The sequence below is a fragment of the Chanodichthys erythropterus genome, chromosome 16, assembly GCF_024489055.1.
Source record: "Chanodichthys erythropterus isolate Z2021 chromosome 16, ASM2448905v1, whole genome shotgun sequence".
Lineage (NCBI taxonomy): Eukaryota > Metazoa > Chordata > Actinopteri > Cypriniformes > Xenocyprididae > Chanodichthys > Chanodichthys erythropterus.
The window spans coordinates 25485797-25503607 of NC_090236.1; the positions used below are offsets into that span (position 1 = coordinate 25485797).

At 36.7% G+C, this 17811-nt stretch overlaps 1 protein-coding gene across 1 annotated transcript; it reads left to right on the top strand.

The window, feature by feature from the left end:
• Positions 1-9077: 9077 nt before the first annotated feature.
• On the top strand, positions 9078-16772 carry prrx1a (paired related homeobox 1a). The gene is made up of 4 exons (XM_067362989.1): positions 9078-9721; positions 12146-12321; positions 12506-12687; positions 13709-16772. Exons 1-4 carry the CDS (start codon positions 9475-9477, stop codon positions 13839-13841), a joined length of 738 nt encoding a protein of 245 aa, XP_067219090.1. The 5' UTR covers positions 9078-9474; the 3' UTR covers positions 13842-16772.
• Positions 16773-17811: the final 1039 nt, after the last annotated feature.

The window sequence follows — 17811 nt, forward strand, 5'->3', positions numbered from 1 at the left end:
TGATCACGATTATACACAATGAAGCTGCAAAAGTGGACTAGTGAATATAACTTGTTTGGCATGATGTTTAAAGTCGATAGTCTTTTCTTCCTGGTCACATATCTCTGAATAAAACGTCTGATCGAATAAGAAAAGATGTAGACTTGATTTTGTCCATCTGGAATTGATTGGATCATTGGATGGTTTTAGTTGCTATTGCTGTGATTTCATGTGAGTGACAGGTTGTTTCGCCCTTGCGCAAGTACACATGTAATCAGAGAAGAGTAGAGATGTAGTTGCAAGACTGAGGGCAATTTGACTAAACATTAGGATGGCACATTAATAAAATAAGAATGGTCAATTTTGATTTCATGGTGACTTTACAAATGTTCCCAAGATTTATTTATTTGTGGTCACGTTTTAATAAAAGAGAAAAAAATTCATGCAATGTGGTCATGATTTAACTTGTATGCATATATTAAAATTCTAATTAAATATATTTCAAAACTGAAATAATAACCAACATACATGTTTCACATTTTGGGAGAGGAAAGCATCCCTGCAACTTCCAAAGAGCAGTGTTTTACAGTTGCATTACATAAAAAGTATAAGTGTCATTTTAACATCAGTGTAAATCTAACTACATTAGCCAGGTTTAACAACAGAAATTGATTAATCAAATGTAAAAATCAAACTCTGCTTGCTTAGTCTTCACTGTATAAATTAAATATACATGAAACCTACAAAAGTTATTCCATCAAGAGCAGTGAGTGATTTTCTCTTTGTCTATTGTTGATGATTAACATTAAACAGTTAAAAAGGGTTATCCCATAATTTACTCACCTTCAAGCCAGGTGCATATGACTTTCTTCTTTAAGCCAAACACAGTCTGAATTATTTAAAAAATATCCTGGCTCTTTCAAGCTTTATAATGGGAGGGAATGGTACCTTTTTTAAGCCCAAAAAAGCGCATACATCCATCATAAATGAAGCAATTCGTTTTTGTAAATCAATATCCATGTTCATAACTTAAACTAAAACTGAAATCACAGGCTTCCGGTAACGGCCGTACGCGCGTCGAGTTCCGGTGTCACAGTTTGCGATAGGTCACCGATTTTGCCACAACACCTGCCGAAGTGTGAACTCTGACCCAACTTATGACGTAGGATGTAGGAGCAATGTAAGCTTAGGTAAAAGTAGACGCCTCTCGCGGTTCAAAGAAACAGGGCTTTTAGACTTCTAATTCATGACTGGTGCTGTTTTTCTCTATCCTCTGAGCTTCCGCGTTCATTATGTCATGCGTCGGGTTAGAGGTCACTCTTCCAGAGCCAGTGATTATAGTTTATAAGTTATAAATATGGATATTTTCTTACAAAAATACATTGCTTCGCTTCCGAAGGCCTTTATTAACCCCCTGAAGCTGTATGGATTACTTTTATGATGGATGGATGTGTTCCTGGTCATGAAACAATATGGCATATACTTATCCTGGTCATTTTTTTTTTTTTTTTGGCTTCAAAAAAATAGTACCATTCACTCCCATTATAAAGCTTGGAAGAGCAAGGATATTTTTTAATATTACTCTGATTGTGTTTGGCTGGAAGAAGAAAGTCATATACACCTAGGATGGCTTGAGGGTGAGTAAATTATGGGATAATTTTCATTTTTGGATGAACTAACCCTTTAATCACACAGACAGAAGCAGGTTTAGTAGGCTGTTGTCACTTTAAGAGCTGCACTCTTTCTCAGCTGTTAACTTCACTTAAGACATAACTGACAGTTTAGGTAAATACACACCAAGATGGCCATTTTGACATAGTTGTGTGTGTATTTGGCCATATAAGATGCGGAAGAGAACTTAAATCGGGATTGCGCGCTGTCCGTGAGGCGGCTTCCTGTGCACGTGAGTACTTGGCTTATTGTGCCTAATAACCTTAAGCATGTCACACACGTATATAACAGTCATGTGTCCAGTCTATTCTCTGCTGTCTGCATCAACCTAAAACTTCGACTTCGCATAATCTTTTGAAGTATTAAAATCATTCAGTTATTGTAAACAATTGCAATATGCATATCGCGATACGTGCATTTCGATATATCATGTGCAGACCTAATTTTTTAAATATTTTGAAACTGTGTTGTTGCAGGTCTTAAAATATACTCGGAAGAACAACATGTGAAATTGCTTAACTGTTTCTTCTACTTTTATTGCTTCAATCTAATGTAAATTACAAAAAAAGCAAGCATACATCATTCATAAACCCTTCTGTTTTTCATGCTCCTACACAGCTGTCTCTTACTAATCAGTGCCACCAAGCCCAGCAGGGGTCTCTCCAAGCAGGCCAGGAGCTGAAAAGAACGCTGTACACCCTGCTCTGGGTCCCAGCATCCCAAACTCACTGCAGATGTGGAGAGCTGCAAGGTCAGGACTGGAAATTAAAGAACAAATTCAGACCAGGAGTAAGGGAGCCCATTGGTGGTTAGGAAGAGGGACACATCCTCCATAGTAAGGTCAGGGTTGTCCAGAGAGCATGTGGCCTCTTTAAACACATCAGAGGTTCGAATGTGCATGAGCGTAACACACATATGAGAGACATATGCAAGTACATCCATACACTTTGTCTTTGGCTGTTTGCCCTCCTTGAGACCTTTATTTATCTTGCCTTTTCTCCTGACCGAGTAGTGCAAGATCTTTTACAAATGTCAAAGCTGACGGCTAAAGGGAACTCTGAACTTGGGCTGCTGTGTTCATGGGGCTGGCTTGATTTTCTTTAACCTCTTGTCTCAGAGAATACCCAACTGGCAATTTCCTGTCCATAAATCAGTTTCATGCTCAACATTAGATGGATAAATGTTTGCCTAGGAAAAAAAAAAAGAAGAAAAATCAAAGAATGTGTGTTTAAAATGTTTTGCATGATTTGTAATGGAAGTCACGGTTCGTAAATTTGTTTTTATTTGTTGTTGTACTATGTTTATAATGGAATATATAATTTTTCAGTTTTAGCACATGCTACTCAAATTTCAAACATTAAGGAATTCCTTTAACAGACACTATGATAATGATAATTTGAGTATGAAAATTATACATAAAACCCAATCATAAAATTTGTGTGCTTTCTGTAGGAGAAGACTTTGATAAATTCATAAATTTACGTTTAATGTTTTAGTGTCATCTGCAACAATTTCAACAAGTTTTCAGATTCCCGAGAATGTATAGAATCACTTCTGTTGGGAAGCAAGGCTTGAACGCTGAGCTTCCAGTCTATGCTATCCTCTGTGCTTGCACTGCACAAATCTAAAATATTTTGAAACCTAATTTCCTGTTTCCTGCTCGAATCCTTTCTGCTGCCATGCCAACATTCGCCTCAGGCTCCCTAGCACTTACAGCCCATCATATTGGTGGAAAAGTTGGCTGCCAATTTGTTTGAGTTAATGGGTGATAGTCGATGAAAATACTCTCTGAAGTCTCGCTAGCGTTGGCATGTGGAGGAGGAATGACAAGCTGCCTTTGTGTCTGAGAGTTTAGAAGTTTAGTGTTTAGAAACTTCAGCAGCACTCGCTGCATCAGCGCGTTGATTTATTTCTTATTTGTGTGTTTCAGGGTTGGTTCACCCAGTATAAATAAACCTAAAGAGTGAAATGTGGCTTATACATGTCCTGGTCATGAAACAAAGCTTATTTTTGATTAATTGCTCTCAAATGTTCATTAGCTCAGATTCAAAGGCTCATTCAGAAATGTTACGGTGTGTTAAAATTAGGTGGGTCATTAGAGCTCAGTATATCAATCTTAGTACCACCCTTGATGAACAATTAAAAATGTGTTTGTTGATCTTAACAATATTTTTTTATGTACACTGCTGTTTAAAAGTTTGGGATCAGGATTTTTTATTTTTTTTTTAAGTGACAGTGAAAACTTTTATAATGTTAAAACAGATTTCTGTTCAAATAAGTGCTATGCTTTTTCTATTCATCAAAGAATGCATCATGGTTTTCACAAAAATATTAAGCAGCACAACTGTTTTTAACATTGATTATAATAATAAATGTTTCTTGAGCATCAAATCAGCAAATTTTCTGAAGAATTATGTGACAGAAAACTGGAGTAATGGTGGCTTTGCCGTCACAGGAATAAATTAAATTTTAAAATGATTCAAATAGAAAACATGTAAACATCATAAAAATCATATCAACCCCAAACATTTGACCTGTAGTGTATATAGCAATGAGAGTCTCTCTCACCCATGTGTTGTTAGCACTTCTAGGAAGCTAATGATATATATAATCAGAATATGGTCAGTTTTCAATTTTTGAATCTCGTTTATCCCAAATAATTAAATAATACAGTCTTTCTTCACTAATATCCCACATTTGCTTCTTCTCAATGTGCCGCGACAAATTGATTTGACATTTTTCCTCAGGCATTGTTTTTTTTTTTTTTTAAATATGACTTTATGGATTTGGCCTAAATTTGTATTTTGTCTTGATGTACTAGTAATGTATTCAGCCTTAGAAACACAATTATCATATTTTCATTGATGGGCCCCCTCCATCTTTTGCAGCCCATGTGTTTTCAATCAGAGCCCCTCATTGTGGCAGCACAGTCTGGCACAGAGAAATTCCTCAAATTGTGACTAATGGTCATTACGTTTTCAGGAAACTTTATTAGATATTAATAGGCAGCGCTGTGAAGTTGGACCTTGGGTGTCAGACTTTTTCAATGTTCCAATGCACACATACGCTTTCCCAAATCCACGTCAACTGTCTCACATTTCTGCTTGTGTTACAAGGTTCTCTCCTGAAACCATAATGCTCTGATTTCTAGCTTGCTGATAAAATCAGGCTTTAATAGACAAATAAGGGAAAATTGGATTAGCGTTGCAATCTGCACAGTCACCTTACATCTGTGTTTGGGAAAAGCTGACGCAGACCAACACAACTCCTATCACGGCCTATGATCGCAGTTCTCCATGAGGACCTGCAATAAGGCCCTGTCATTGGCCCATCACTCAATAACTGGGCTAATAGCCTAACACTTCCCATTAATAAATGACTACTTCTCCTGGCCTCTCGCTCCTTCAGAGGTGATATTCATCACTGCTCTTAATTTTGTTTATCTTTTCATGCTCTCTCCCCTCAGCGATGGCCATCAATTAGCCACTCTGGCCTTCCTCTTCACAGCTTCAGCCTGTCGGCCAGCAGGGTCAAAGGGTTAATATAAGAATGAGCCTAATTTCCAAACAGCTTTAAGTCCCAAGAGGTCCCTGGAATGTGAAGAGGTGGTGCTTAAATGCTGCTCTCCAGGCCAAGACGATCAATATATCATGAACTAAGAGGATAAGGGAAATGATCATTGTTGCCGTGTTACAGCATTGCTCTGCATTGCAGCAGTGAGGTCAGAGAATAGCAAATCAAGTAAGACTGATATCTGTGTGGGATCTGTTGTTTTTCCTATAAGTTTTGAATTTGATCAGGCTGTCTTGGTAAAGTATACCATTTTTGGTGTGGTAACTGGCCAGTAGGAACACATTTTAGAAGCTTTATCACCGGTTTTCAGCATTTTTATATATTTATTTTATTTTTTATTCCTGGCTCTCATTGAGTCTAATCTAATTTCCTTTAACGATGTCCTCCTCATGTAGATTGAAAATGTAGTTTGCAAATGCCACGGTATTAAATGAGAGCAGAAGATTATAGCCTACATTAAATAATTTACATTCATATCCTCATAATTTGTTGTAAGAGACAATTTCAAGGCAGGTGCTACTTGTTCATGATAGGCTTAGGCTAATAATTATGCGCATTTTAAAAAATAAGTGATACATAGCTTATAATTAGACGTGTAGCTATGAGAATATGTGTGTTTTAACAGTTCATCTTCATAGAGCAGCATTTCTCTGGATCTGCTTTTAATTTAGTGGGGTTCCTCTCCAGACAACTTGGAAAAGTGTGTAACATGAGACGTAAAAAGTCTGTGTGATAAATACAGAGCACTAACGCCGCTGGCCACGCATTAGTTATAGATTGTAGCTTTTGACACAGTATGTAAACGAAATGGGTTTAATAATTGGATTACAATAAATCATTAATAACTACTGGACATGTTTTTTTTCGCGCGGTATAAGAGAAAGTTAGACATCTATCTCTTATATTTTTTTGTTTTAAAGTCAGAACAGCTGCATCATTTGAAATGTAAGACATAAATTGAATTCATTTTAAATTAATGTCTAAGAAAACAAAACCGTGTTAAGAGTTCACTTTGGATATTTGTAAAGGGAGGCTATAAAAATTTTAACTCCAAATTAACTGATTTTTATAGTCATTTATGGACTTTTTAAACTAAAGTTTTTTTTTGTTTTTTTTTCTTCAATGTGGGGCACATGCCGAGTTTAATGTGCATGTAGCCTACATCTGTTTATATGATAGCCTACGCCTTCACTGTATTCGCAAGCCCTTGTTTCTTTTCTTGCTGTTCGTTAGACAAACATATGTTATGAGTAACGTGATGTTATGAGAAAATGTCGCGTTGTTGAAAACAAATGTTGTGCAAGGTGTGCACATGTATGTTTGTGATCCTAGGGTTCGGCACGAGCCCTTTTTAAGAGAGGATCCTCGAGTCTGATCATAATAATTATCCTAATGATCGCCAGTTGATCCCTAATAATCCTATGGACATGTGATATGATCCTCGTGAAAAAATGATCTGTGTAGAAAAAAAAATTGCTTTAGTGAAATTTATTCTCTTCCATGTTGCCGACAAGTGGGGAAAAAAATGTTTAAATTAAACGAATTTGAATATTAATACATTATAGCTACTGTGTTGATTTACCTAATTTTACCTAATCATGCATTATTACTGATCAAATAAACCTGATGAAAAATATATCAGTCCAAATGTTTAAAATGAGCCGGTCCTAATTTCTTAACCTACTTAGGCCTACTTTATTTATTTATTTATTTGGAGCAAATTCGTATATGTAGGCTAATGCTGGATTGCATAACATTCCCACGTGACTTTTTTTTTTTTTTTTTGGTTTATTCCTAAATTCCTAAAGCAATAATAACTAAAATAATAATTTCCATTATTTATGAATAATAGGAGGCTATTGTCATGAAGAAAGGAAACTAAAATGTACTAAATTATGGCTATTGCTATTAAGGTTTAATAATGCCTTACCGTATTATTAAAACATCACAATTAAGCCTATATTAATGTTTTGATTAGTCCTATGCGATTTTCACCTAATTCAAATTGACATCTGTATTGGTTTTCCAATTATTGTGGGTTACAAGTTACAAACAAAAATGCGATTGACGACTCACTACAAACCCTGACAAGATGCAAATATGTTTGATCGTTTTGTTTTATTGTCAACTGTTATTTGTTGCTGTTAGTGTGACCATCATGACCTCTATTTCTTTCGATAATAAATGTAGAGCAAGTGTTGCCCCTCAAAATAAACCTCACCACATTTTAATAAAGTTCAATTATAATTAAATGACCGCTGTTCAATATTAATGCGTTTATTGTATTTTTCCTCTGTGCAAACAATTATTGTTTTATCGTTTCAGGGTAGATTAGGCCTATTATTTTTACTTTATCCAGTTCGTTTTACAATTTTAGCCTACTTTTTATTGCCTACTTTTCGTGAAAAATATAGAGGTCGCTAGACGTTGACTTTTTATTACTGTAATTTTATTTTAGTGCATAATGTATTTCTTCATCCATATTCAGATTACTCTTAAGCCCTGCTCATAAAGAAAAACATGTTATGGAGGCTGATTAGAACTTTTCTTGCTGGTAAACTATACGGGCCTGTTTTTGTTTCCCTGTATTCCTCAAATAAGCAAGAAATTTCATTCTTCACAAAGATTCAACGTTTCGATATGTGGCAGATTTATGGGCAGAGTAAAATAATAATAATAAAAGCAAAGCCTTGCGCTGGCACAGGGCAACGAGCTGGGCTTCGAGGGAGAAATGGGATCTTGGGGGAAAACTAATGATGAAGAAAGATCTCCTCAATCCAAGCTCCTTAATTAAATGCACGGAAAGAACGAGAGAGGCACTGCACATCTGGATTCAATCTGCGCCCCTTTGATGGCATCAAGTGTTCTTTTCCCAGACCTATAGGAGGCTGACGGAGGCAGCTTGGAGCCTGAACTCATGTCACTGCGACACATGCAGAGCTCGATCCCCTCCTGTCGAGAGACTCTTTAAAAGCGCACGCAATGCTTCGACATCCTCTGTAAACCGATTCAAAAAGAACAACATTTTAGTGTCACATCATGGACCGACTTTGCCAGTGTGTAACTTTGATCATTTTAAGTGTTCGTTTTAATATAGCTTAACATCAGTTAATCTTAACAAGACTGCTGTCCCTTTCAAACTTGACTTTAAGACACCGCAGCCTGTGATTTAGTAAGGTTACAGACTATTTTATTCAGCATGCAACAAAACTGATTGTGATGATCACTACAAAGACATTTTAAGTCTATTCAGTTTGACAAACAATGATTTTCGAGAAAGTTGAACCAAATATATATATATTTTGCTTTTTCATAAAAAGGTCAAAACAAATATGATATTAAAATAAACGCATGACAACAAAAATGGCTTCCTGAATGTTGGTTACGCTATTGGTTTGGATTAATAGGCCTATGACAACAAAAAAACTTTGCTTAATTTAAATAAATAATAATAAAATGTCAAACTAGTGTAATGTAGCCTAGTCTTTGATATATTTTATTTAAACCCAAAATAAATATCAGTGACTTTTAATTCAGAAATGTATACCATGTTTATCATATTTGTATGAGTTTTTTTTATCAGTCTCATTTTTAATTTACTTCGGAATAACTCGTAGCATATATATCCGGACCCCCAAAAACGTTTTTATAATTAAGTTTTTTAGTGGGGTTGTTAGGGGTGGAGAAAAGAGATATGACTTTGTTAAACGTTAGAAACGCCGACAAAAAACATTGCCACGTAATTAGGGCTTCTTGTATGTCTATCATCCCTCCCCAGGGCTTCAAATGCTCGTGTATTTTGCTCTAAGGCTCCCCCCTCAGCGCCAGTGTGTGCCGTTTGAAGTACCGGAGAAAGGAGCTGAGAGAGGCTCGTCCGACCTCCTACTATTGGGCGTAAATCGTTCATCTGTGCCATCAAACCTTTCTCGCCAGATAACTCCTTCCTTCACTCTCGGAATGAGAGGAGAAAGTCTCAGTTGCAGAAACTAAGAGGGAGTCGTCGGGTATAAGGCGAAGACTTTGGAGTTCTAAATTTGGAGATATCTTTCGGTGATGCCTTTTTCCATAAAGACGCATGATTGCCAAGTAAAAGAGCGATAATTACGCTTGTTTGGATTCACGTGACACTGAACTACGGATGCAGAAATCAAAATTGATCTATTTGTCGAATATAGAGTGATTGTTTATGGTCAAGACTTAACCCATGTTGGTTATATGTAGAGGATATCTTGGGTTTCGTCAGTTTGCGTCATGACTTCCAGCTATGCTCATGTAATGGACAGACAAGCCACGCTACCTAACCGACTGGAGAGTCCGATCACCGCGAATCAGGATCATTTACAGGCTAAGAAGAACTTTTCCGTGAGCCACCTGTTGGATCTGGAGGAGGCGCGGGAAATGGTGGGAGCTCAAGCGGAGGAGAGCGCAGGAGAGGCGGGCAGGAGTATGCTCGAGTCTCCGGGACTGACCAGCGGCAGCGACACGACACAGCAGGAGAGTAAGTGCACGAATAGAACATGATCCCCGAAATTCTTTTAATTACTCAAAACTTTCGCAGCTTTGAAGTATTAGGATGATAGTTAATTATTTTTTCTAATTTAATAAGAAATAATTATAGCTAAGCAAGATTTCAACTAAAAAAAAGTTGTGCATCAAAAATTGAATATTAAGTTAATTAACATTACTTCTGTTTAGGGTTTCCCAGTTGAGTAAATGCAATGAATTTGTACAAGCCTATGAACACCCTACACATGAACTAATAGATGATTAGCACTGTAGCGTGCAGAAAACAGTCACGTTAGCAGATATGTGACAAGACATCAGTAGCTACTGAAGGATGGCGTTATTGGCCGTACAAGAGTCCCAACTCTGAATGCGTTCTGCTTCATTTACTCCATATGCGTGTAGTCAACAATAAAGCAGTAATTAATTGTAGTATATTGTTGCTTAGACATTCCAAACTTGTTTAAACAATAGGCCTAAAAATAGCCTACATAGGCCTGCCTAATAGTTTTCTTCGATAGGCCTGTTAAGGTTTATTAAAATAAAACAATACCCTATCAAAACAAAATTTTAAACTTTGAGCAGAAAAGTGATAATTTTGTAAACTTTTCAGACTAATTCTGCAGGATGTCTTGACTGTAGACTTACCAGTCAGCATTTTTTTAATATATATTTTTCTCAACGAAGCCAATGGCAAGAGTGATCTCGGATCTGCAAACTCATTAAAGGAAATAGATTATAAATCTTCTAGAGCATATGAAAAAATATACGTTTCAGATTTAAAGAAGTTGGCTAGTCCAAAGTTTCAATGAAGTAGGCTACTAAATGAAATTCACTAAATTTGTTAGACCGTCTGTTTCCTATAAGGGTTTAACAAAACTGTTCGTTTATTTTTATACTCGTTTTGCGAAAGCTATAGGCTTATTAGCTAGGCTACCTGATGGGCTTTATTTTTTGCACATATAATTTTTAATCTTTCTCTTTGAACACGAAGATTAAAAAGAAATAAATTTTAATAAGTAGCCTAACTAAATAATAGCCTTATTGCCTAAATAAAAATTAATAGGCTAGTTGGGCGCGTATATTTCGTACATTGGAGAAATAAATTTAGGCCTATAACCACACGATTTACTCGGGGGCATTTAGGACTAGGCTATATGTAAAAACAATCCTGAACCATTTACGCAACATTTCAGATGTCAATTCATATGTAGCCTACTTGGTCTATTTTAAGATAAATGACCTCTGAATAACCATAACTGAAATGGAGATAAATCTCATGTAGGCCTATAAAAGACGAAAAAGTCGAGATGATTTTCGTTGTCACCAAGCACACAGCTGTCACATAGCTATTCATGCTCTGGGCCCATTACTGATAACCTCTTCTTTCAACTTTCTTTCGACTTTACGGCTTTGGAGGAATTGGGGCGAATCAATTCGTCACTGGGGTATTTTCTCCCTCTCTGGGAGTTTTATGGAGCGATTTAAGAACTGATTTATGTATCAAAAGAGGAGTGAGTCTGCAACTATCTGCTTCTCCCTGGACCAAAAAATCCCTAGACATTAAAAATGTCATTTTACTACTAGAAGAAGCCAGAATAATTTTAGAAAGAAAAAAGGTAAAATAATGAAAAAAATAGATAGACTACATCAAATACTATGGATAAATAATTTAACTGGAAACTGTAGTTTTATATCATATACATTTTGGCTGATGGGTAATTCTGATGATCATATATATTTATTTAGCTTTTAAGTTCCATTTCCGTTGGTGTAATATCATTTATATAAGACTATGCTAGACTGGATGACATAAAAATATTACAACACATCAATTATTACTTCATTTTCTTGAAATTACTTCAGTTTTTCCTCTAAAAATGTTTCCGCACTGTTTATAAAAAGCAACCATCAGAAAGTCAAAATCACATTTCTGAAAGGATTTTATGTAATCATAAGGAAAAATCAAGAAATAAAAAAAGAAATAATAATTGTGCACATTTTTAAACAATTTGATAAGGGTCTGGGGTTATATTGACCCAGCGGGTTTATTACCTTAAAATGTTTTGAAAATGTATTGGGAAAAAAAATAGGATAAAAATTGCAGATTTTTAATGAATTAGGATCGGTATTCTTGCTTACACATGGTTTGATCGGTATACGGTTTTAGGAAGGAACATCACTTTTGCCTTACAAGTATCTGCAGCTCCATTCCATTAAGCCGAGTGTCCATTAAACAGTTATAAACTTCCAGTTTTTCAAAGAAATGTTTGTGACTTTGGGTTGAATTTCCATTTACTAGTATGACTTAAGCATAATCCTAAGAATTTAATTTCCTTTTTCCAGGTTGTTTATTGAGTAGGCCTACAGACTGTAATGGGGATATTCATTTCATCCTTAAATCTCTATGTGTGCGCAGATGAGCAGCTCAACTCAGAGGAGAAGAAAAAGCGTAAACAGAGGCGAAATAGGACCACGTTCAACAGCAGCCAACTGCAGGCCTTAGAGAGAGTGTTTGAGAGGACGCACTACCCCGACGCTTTTGTCAGGGAGGATTTAGCACGCCGAGTCAACCTCACTGAAGCTCGAGTGCAGGTTAGCCATTTTTTATATTAGCCTGGTCTAAAGAATGTAATCGTGCTCACTGTTGTCACATCATGTGGATGCAGCAGAAGCACATCCTTGTATTTTACCTTCTCAGTTGAAACTAAACACAGTGCTCCATTATAAGGCTACTCTTCACACTATGTCAAACTGAGCACCTTTCATGATTTTCCAGGTGTGGTTTCAAAATCGGCGGGCGAAGTTTCGACGAAACGAACGCGCAATGTTGGCCAGTAAAAATGCCTCATTGCTCAAGACTTTCTCAGGAGAAGTAACAGCCGTAGAGCAGCCTATTGTCCCACGACCCGCTCCCAGACCAAATGACTATCTGTCCTGGGGCAGCTCACCATCGTACAGGTTAGAAGTCCATCTCATTTTTTAAGCCTCTGCTGCTGTTTCCATTGGTTGCGCAGAAGTTATAAGAATATTCTGGGTTATTTACATCTGCAGCAAGAATATAATGTTGCCCTCATTTAACTAAAAACGTGAATGAAAGTAGTATACTTGTGAATAAATGTTTGAAATATTCAACTATCCCACCATTTCAAAAGTATAACCATGAGATTTAAACATTAAATATGTTAGTAAGTGTGACCTGTCTGTGCGAAGTTACATTCGACTCAAGGCCAAGGGTTCAGTACCCTGGGAATGTATGTACAATAATTAGTTACACTTTACAATAAGATTTGCATTAGTTAACTACATTAGTTAACATGAACTAAGAATGAAAAATAGCATCTTTTAATATTATTTGATGTACATGCGCAAAAAAGAGCTAACAGCAAACAGTTATTTATTAACTAACGTTGACAAAGAATAATAAATATGTAACAAATGTACTGCTTAATGTTAGTTAATGCATTAAATAATGTTATCTAATGGGACTTTATTGTAAAGTGTTAGCCAATGATTGCAATGTCACTAGCCTTGGATAAAAGTTTAGATGTAAATAAAGCACTGTTGAAGCTGAAATCTGCAAAATCCACCTACAGAAATGATATCAGTGATACATAACAATGAATAAGAAAAGTAGTTTTAAGGATACTTTAGACAACTCTACAACTTGAGTAAGAGGCATTTTTAGGGAAGATTTCATAAAAATTCTTTAACAAAAATACCACTTTACGTTTCTTTTTTTTTATTGGTGTTAACATCTCTTTTTTCCAACTAAGGGAGTGAAAAATATTATTAAAAAATCTAAAATGATTGTCTTGAAATCAGAGATGTGGTGCCAGAAATGCTATCCATACAAATTAAGTTTTTCATCAAAAACATATTAATAATTTTTGTCTAAGTAAATAAAATGAACAGACAAAGAACATGCATTATTTATAATTCATGAAAAGTGTGAACTCTCATCCTGACTTCTCCCTTACAGCGCCATGGCAACTTATTCACCATCATGCGCTAACAACAACACAGCCCAGGGCATGAATATGGCCAACAGTATCGCCAACCTGAGACTGAAGGCCAAAGAATACAGCCTGAACCAGGTACCCACCGTCAACTGATGTGGACAGCAGGGCTGTCAGAGACTCTGAGCCACATGTCAGAGAGCAATCCCAAAGTCTCGACAAAACTGGCCCCCTACTATTGACATAAATGTTGTTTTCTGTCATCCTATATGTGTTACTCTTATCCATCAATTCTACAAGGAAACGAGAACTTCTCCAAGGTACAGAGCTTTCCTAAACCAATGATTTACATAAGACTGTCATGTTCTTGGCATGTGGGAAAATGACATGTGGGAAAATTCAGTTTTGGAAAGCACAAAATGGAAACTTTCTCTGTTCGCACTCACTGTGGCAGTATGAGTGTGGTCATCCCGTTTGAAGACCGTGGCTTACTATAGATTTCTTTCTCGAGACTTTTGCCGACCACAGGGATTTGATGACCTTTGCGGAATCCATATACTACAATCTTGTGGACATCTGGGAAGTTTTTAGGATTTCCCCCTTGATTTCTCCTTGGAACTCATAACTATGCACTGAGGCCACAAAATTGGGATTTGGATATTTTGATAATTTGGAACAGGGTGAAATTCGGCTACCTTATTACTCTAAAATCAATCTTCACTGTTTTCAGTTTAAAACATGCTGGGGTTATTTGTTCATTTTGGCGTATTCAGAACTCTAGCCATATATGTAAGTAATGAATTTGGAGCCTTGTTGATTTTACCCACTTATATTGTCTAAACATATCTAAACATGTAATATTCCTTTGCAATAAAGATGTCCAAGCAGTTGCGCTTCAGGGTTAGCGTGTCCTCAAATGTCTATGGCCTGCTAGAGAACACTTCAGCATTTGCAAAACTGTTACCATGTTTTTACCACAACTATGTTCAAGATTCACTAATTAGCATGTATATAGAATTTACTTCTTCTCTGGCTTGTTCTGTTGCTGGCAGCAGTTTCACATTTCAGATATCAATTCCTATTTCGTTATGAACGTATAGCCTCAGAAGAGGTGAAAATCGTATTCACACTATTGGCCCATGCGTTGAATTTACAAAATTATGTAATAGAAGGAAAGGCAGGTGAAATCATTGAGAAACCCAAGAGTAGTGAGAGTTGCAGATGTTTAAGTGCTTTTCCAAAGCTAAACTGCTCAAAGTGTGTTTGTGGGCTCCCATGGATGATTGTTACTCTTTCCTTCTCTCAGTGTGAACATCTACCTTTAAACTGTAAAATAACTCTTTGTCGGGACTCCTGGGGGTTTCGTGAGAACCCGTAGAAAGCTTTGCAGAAATTCCTGCGGCTCTTTTCCTCTCCACCCGTTTTCAACTCTGTTCTTTTCTAGGGTAAACAAAAGCAAGGAAACTACAAAATTTAGCTAATCAAACTGGTCATTTACAATGTGATCCAAACACTTCTAGTGCCGTTGTTCTTCTCCCGCCAGCTATCGTTCCAATAAAGTGTTGTGTATTTGCTTTGGATTTGAAAGCGTTTTAAAGGTTGAAGAGAAAAATCAGCTGACAGGAGTGTTCTGAAAAATAGCCTTTGCTTTTTACTACCTGATGATGGAGACTTTGGTGTCGCGTGGTGAACCTTGATTCCTTTACGCAGTCTTCAGGGCCGGCGCTGTTAATTTTTTGTTGAACAGGAATGTTTACTTTCAAAACAGTCTGTTTATGGCACAGGAAGCGATCGTTTGAGTTTAAGTGGCCTCGGGCTGTTTTTGAATGGCTGACACTGGCTTGTTTATGTACCTGATGGCTCCCTTGGTCTGCTGATTACATGTGACCTCATATGACCTCAGAGACAGTCAATTGGAGGAAGGGGGTGAGCCGGTGAGTTGTTTTTCTTTTCATCTGTCTTTCAGCTCGGTGAATGAAATCTGTCAGCTGTCATCACTGTAATGGGTGCCAACAATTTGTTTACATCATGTATTGTGGGATAAAATGAGATTCTCACACAGCATTGCTGAATATCTTAGATGTCAGCGCACTAAATTAGTGCGCTTTATTTATTGTATTAGTTGATATTGGCTATTTTGATTGTGCATGCTCATTTCTAGTTTTACATTTTGATTAACTTTGCCAATTGCCATCATCTAACACTCACTGCTGTTTAAAAGTTTGGGGTCTGTAAGATTATTACTTTTAAGATATGAATACTTTTATTCAGCAAGGATGCATTTAAACTGATCAAAAGTGACAGTAAAGATTATAAAATATTTCTAATTCAAATAAATGCAACTTTCTATTCATCAAAGAATCCTGAAAAAAGTCACTGTTTTAACAAAAATATTAAGCAACACAACTGTTTTCAACTGATAATTATAAGAAATTTTCTTGAGCAGCAAATCAGCATATTAGGATCATGTGACACTGAAGACTGGAGTAATGATGCTGAAAATTCAGCTTTATCATCACAAGAATAAATTACATTTTGAGATTTTAAATTGTAATAATGTTTCTGATTTTATTTTTATCAAATAAATGCTCTTCAAAAACATTTTAAAAATCATACCGACCCCAAATTGTTTTAAAAAGTTAGTGTATAAACACGTAAAAAATTGATAAAGCGGTTTAATGTAATCTTTAGCAAATCTAATTATTTATTTTTCATAATGTACTTTATTGATGTTGTTATGCCTATATAAATTCACTTGTAGCACATGAACATCTGCAGGCAGTTGAACAGCTTCAGTCAGAAGAGATTCAATAAATGGTGTTATTCCAACTGTTAAAAACTATTGGAAGATAAGGTTGTTTAACATTCAATAAAAAGTTGCCTTAGGCTTTCCAAATACAGTTGGCAAGAGCCTCTTCACATCCAAGATATCTAGATTAGGACCGACTACGTTCCTCATTAGTTGACCTCTTCCGAGTTAGCAGTGATGGACAAGAACTGTGTTTCTCAATGATCCGAGTTTGAGCATTTTCTTAAATGATGCATCTATATTAAAATTCCTGTTTTTATTCCATTTGTGATGCCTTTAATGTGGCTTCAACCCACAAGCTGTGCTCGTTCCAGCCAATTTACAGCGGAATCTTTATGATCCAAGCAGTTCATGAGTCAAACCCTTTCCAAATACAGCCATCCTCTGAGGACCTGCAATATACGGGATGTTCACTTTGGAGAGGGAGCCATTTCCTATTTCTACAGGGTTTTTTTTTTTTTTTTTTTGACACTACCCTCTTTGAACCATTTATATCAAGGTTGATGGGCCTTGAAGGTTCCTTAACAAAGTGAGTCTCTGGTTGGAGGATTTTTAATGATACATGCAGAAAGCTGGACGGATTTGTTACTGTCCTCGCTCCAACATCAACCAAACACCTAAGAATGAATTTATGACTAAAACACGCGCAAGTTTTATCCTGTAATGTTCTCGGGTGGGCTACTATGCTCATATATGTTTGTTCACACTGTTGATTTCATAAATAATGAGAAGTCTTTGCTCATGTCCCTAGGAGAGTTGTTTGAGGAAGCCACTAGAAAAGACTGAAAAAACAACTTTCATGTTGTCTCCTCTGTCCCCCTGCCTGGGCGTCCATCTTACCTTTCACAGCCTGGGCTCACTGACCCCAAGTGCTTCCAGATGTCGTCTAGCTCTAACCTGAGCCTCAGCGGCCCTGATCATACGTCCACCCCACCCCCACATCCCTCTGCACCCTGCAGCCCACTGACAGAGCCTCCCCATGGACGGACAGCTCCACAGATGACAAGCGAGCAGCTCACCCCCATCAACCTCCACATCTGGAGCCCATTAAGAAGGAGACAGTCAGAGAGAGAGAGAATGCTAAAGAGAATGGGGTGGGGGTTCAGTTAAACTAGTGTTGGCTGGAATTGCGGTTTGATCTCTCCTCAAGCTGTTACCTTTGAAAATGCCAATTTTCTTATAGCTCATTATAGTAAACATTATTGTGCTTTCTGGAGATAATCTCAGAGATAATCAATACAATTACCATGTAAATAAAAAGAATTTTAATTATGACCACATGGGTTATGGTATCATACTGATAACATGCTCCTTTTA

Bases quoted from the DNA above. Each gene is read 5' to 3' on its own strand.
- prrx1a (XM_067362989.1), top strand. From the start codon at position 9,475: ATGACTTCCAGCTATGCTCATGTAATGGACAGACAAGCCACGCTACCT. The intron at 9,722-12,145 runs GTAAGTGCACGA...ATGTGTGCGCAG, and splicing joins CGACACGACACAGCAGGAGA to ATGAGCAGCTCAACTCAGAG. The intron at 12,322-12,505 runs GTTAGCCATTTT...ATGATTTTCCAG, and splicing joins TCACTGAAGCTCGAGTGCAG to GTGTGGTTTCAAAATCGGCG.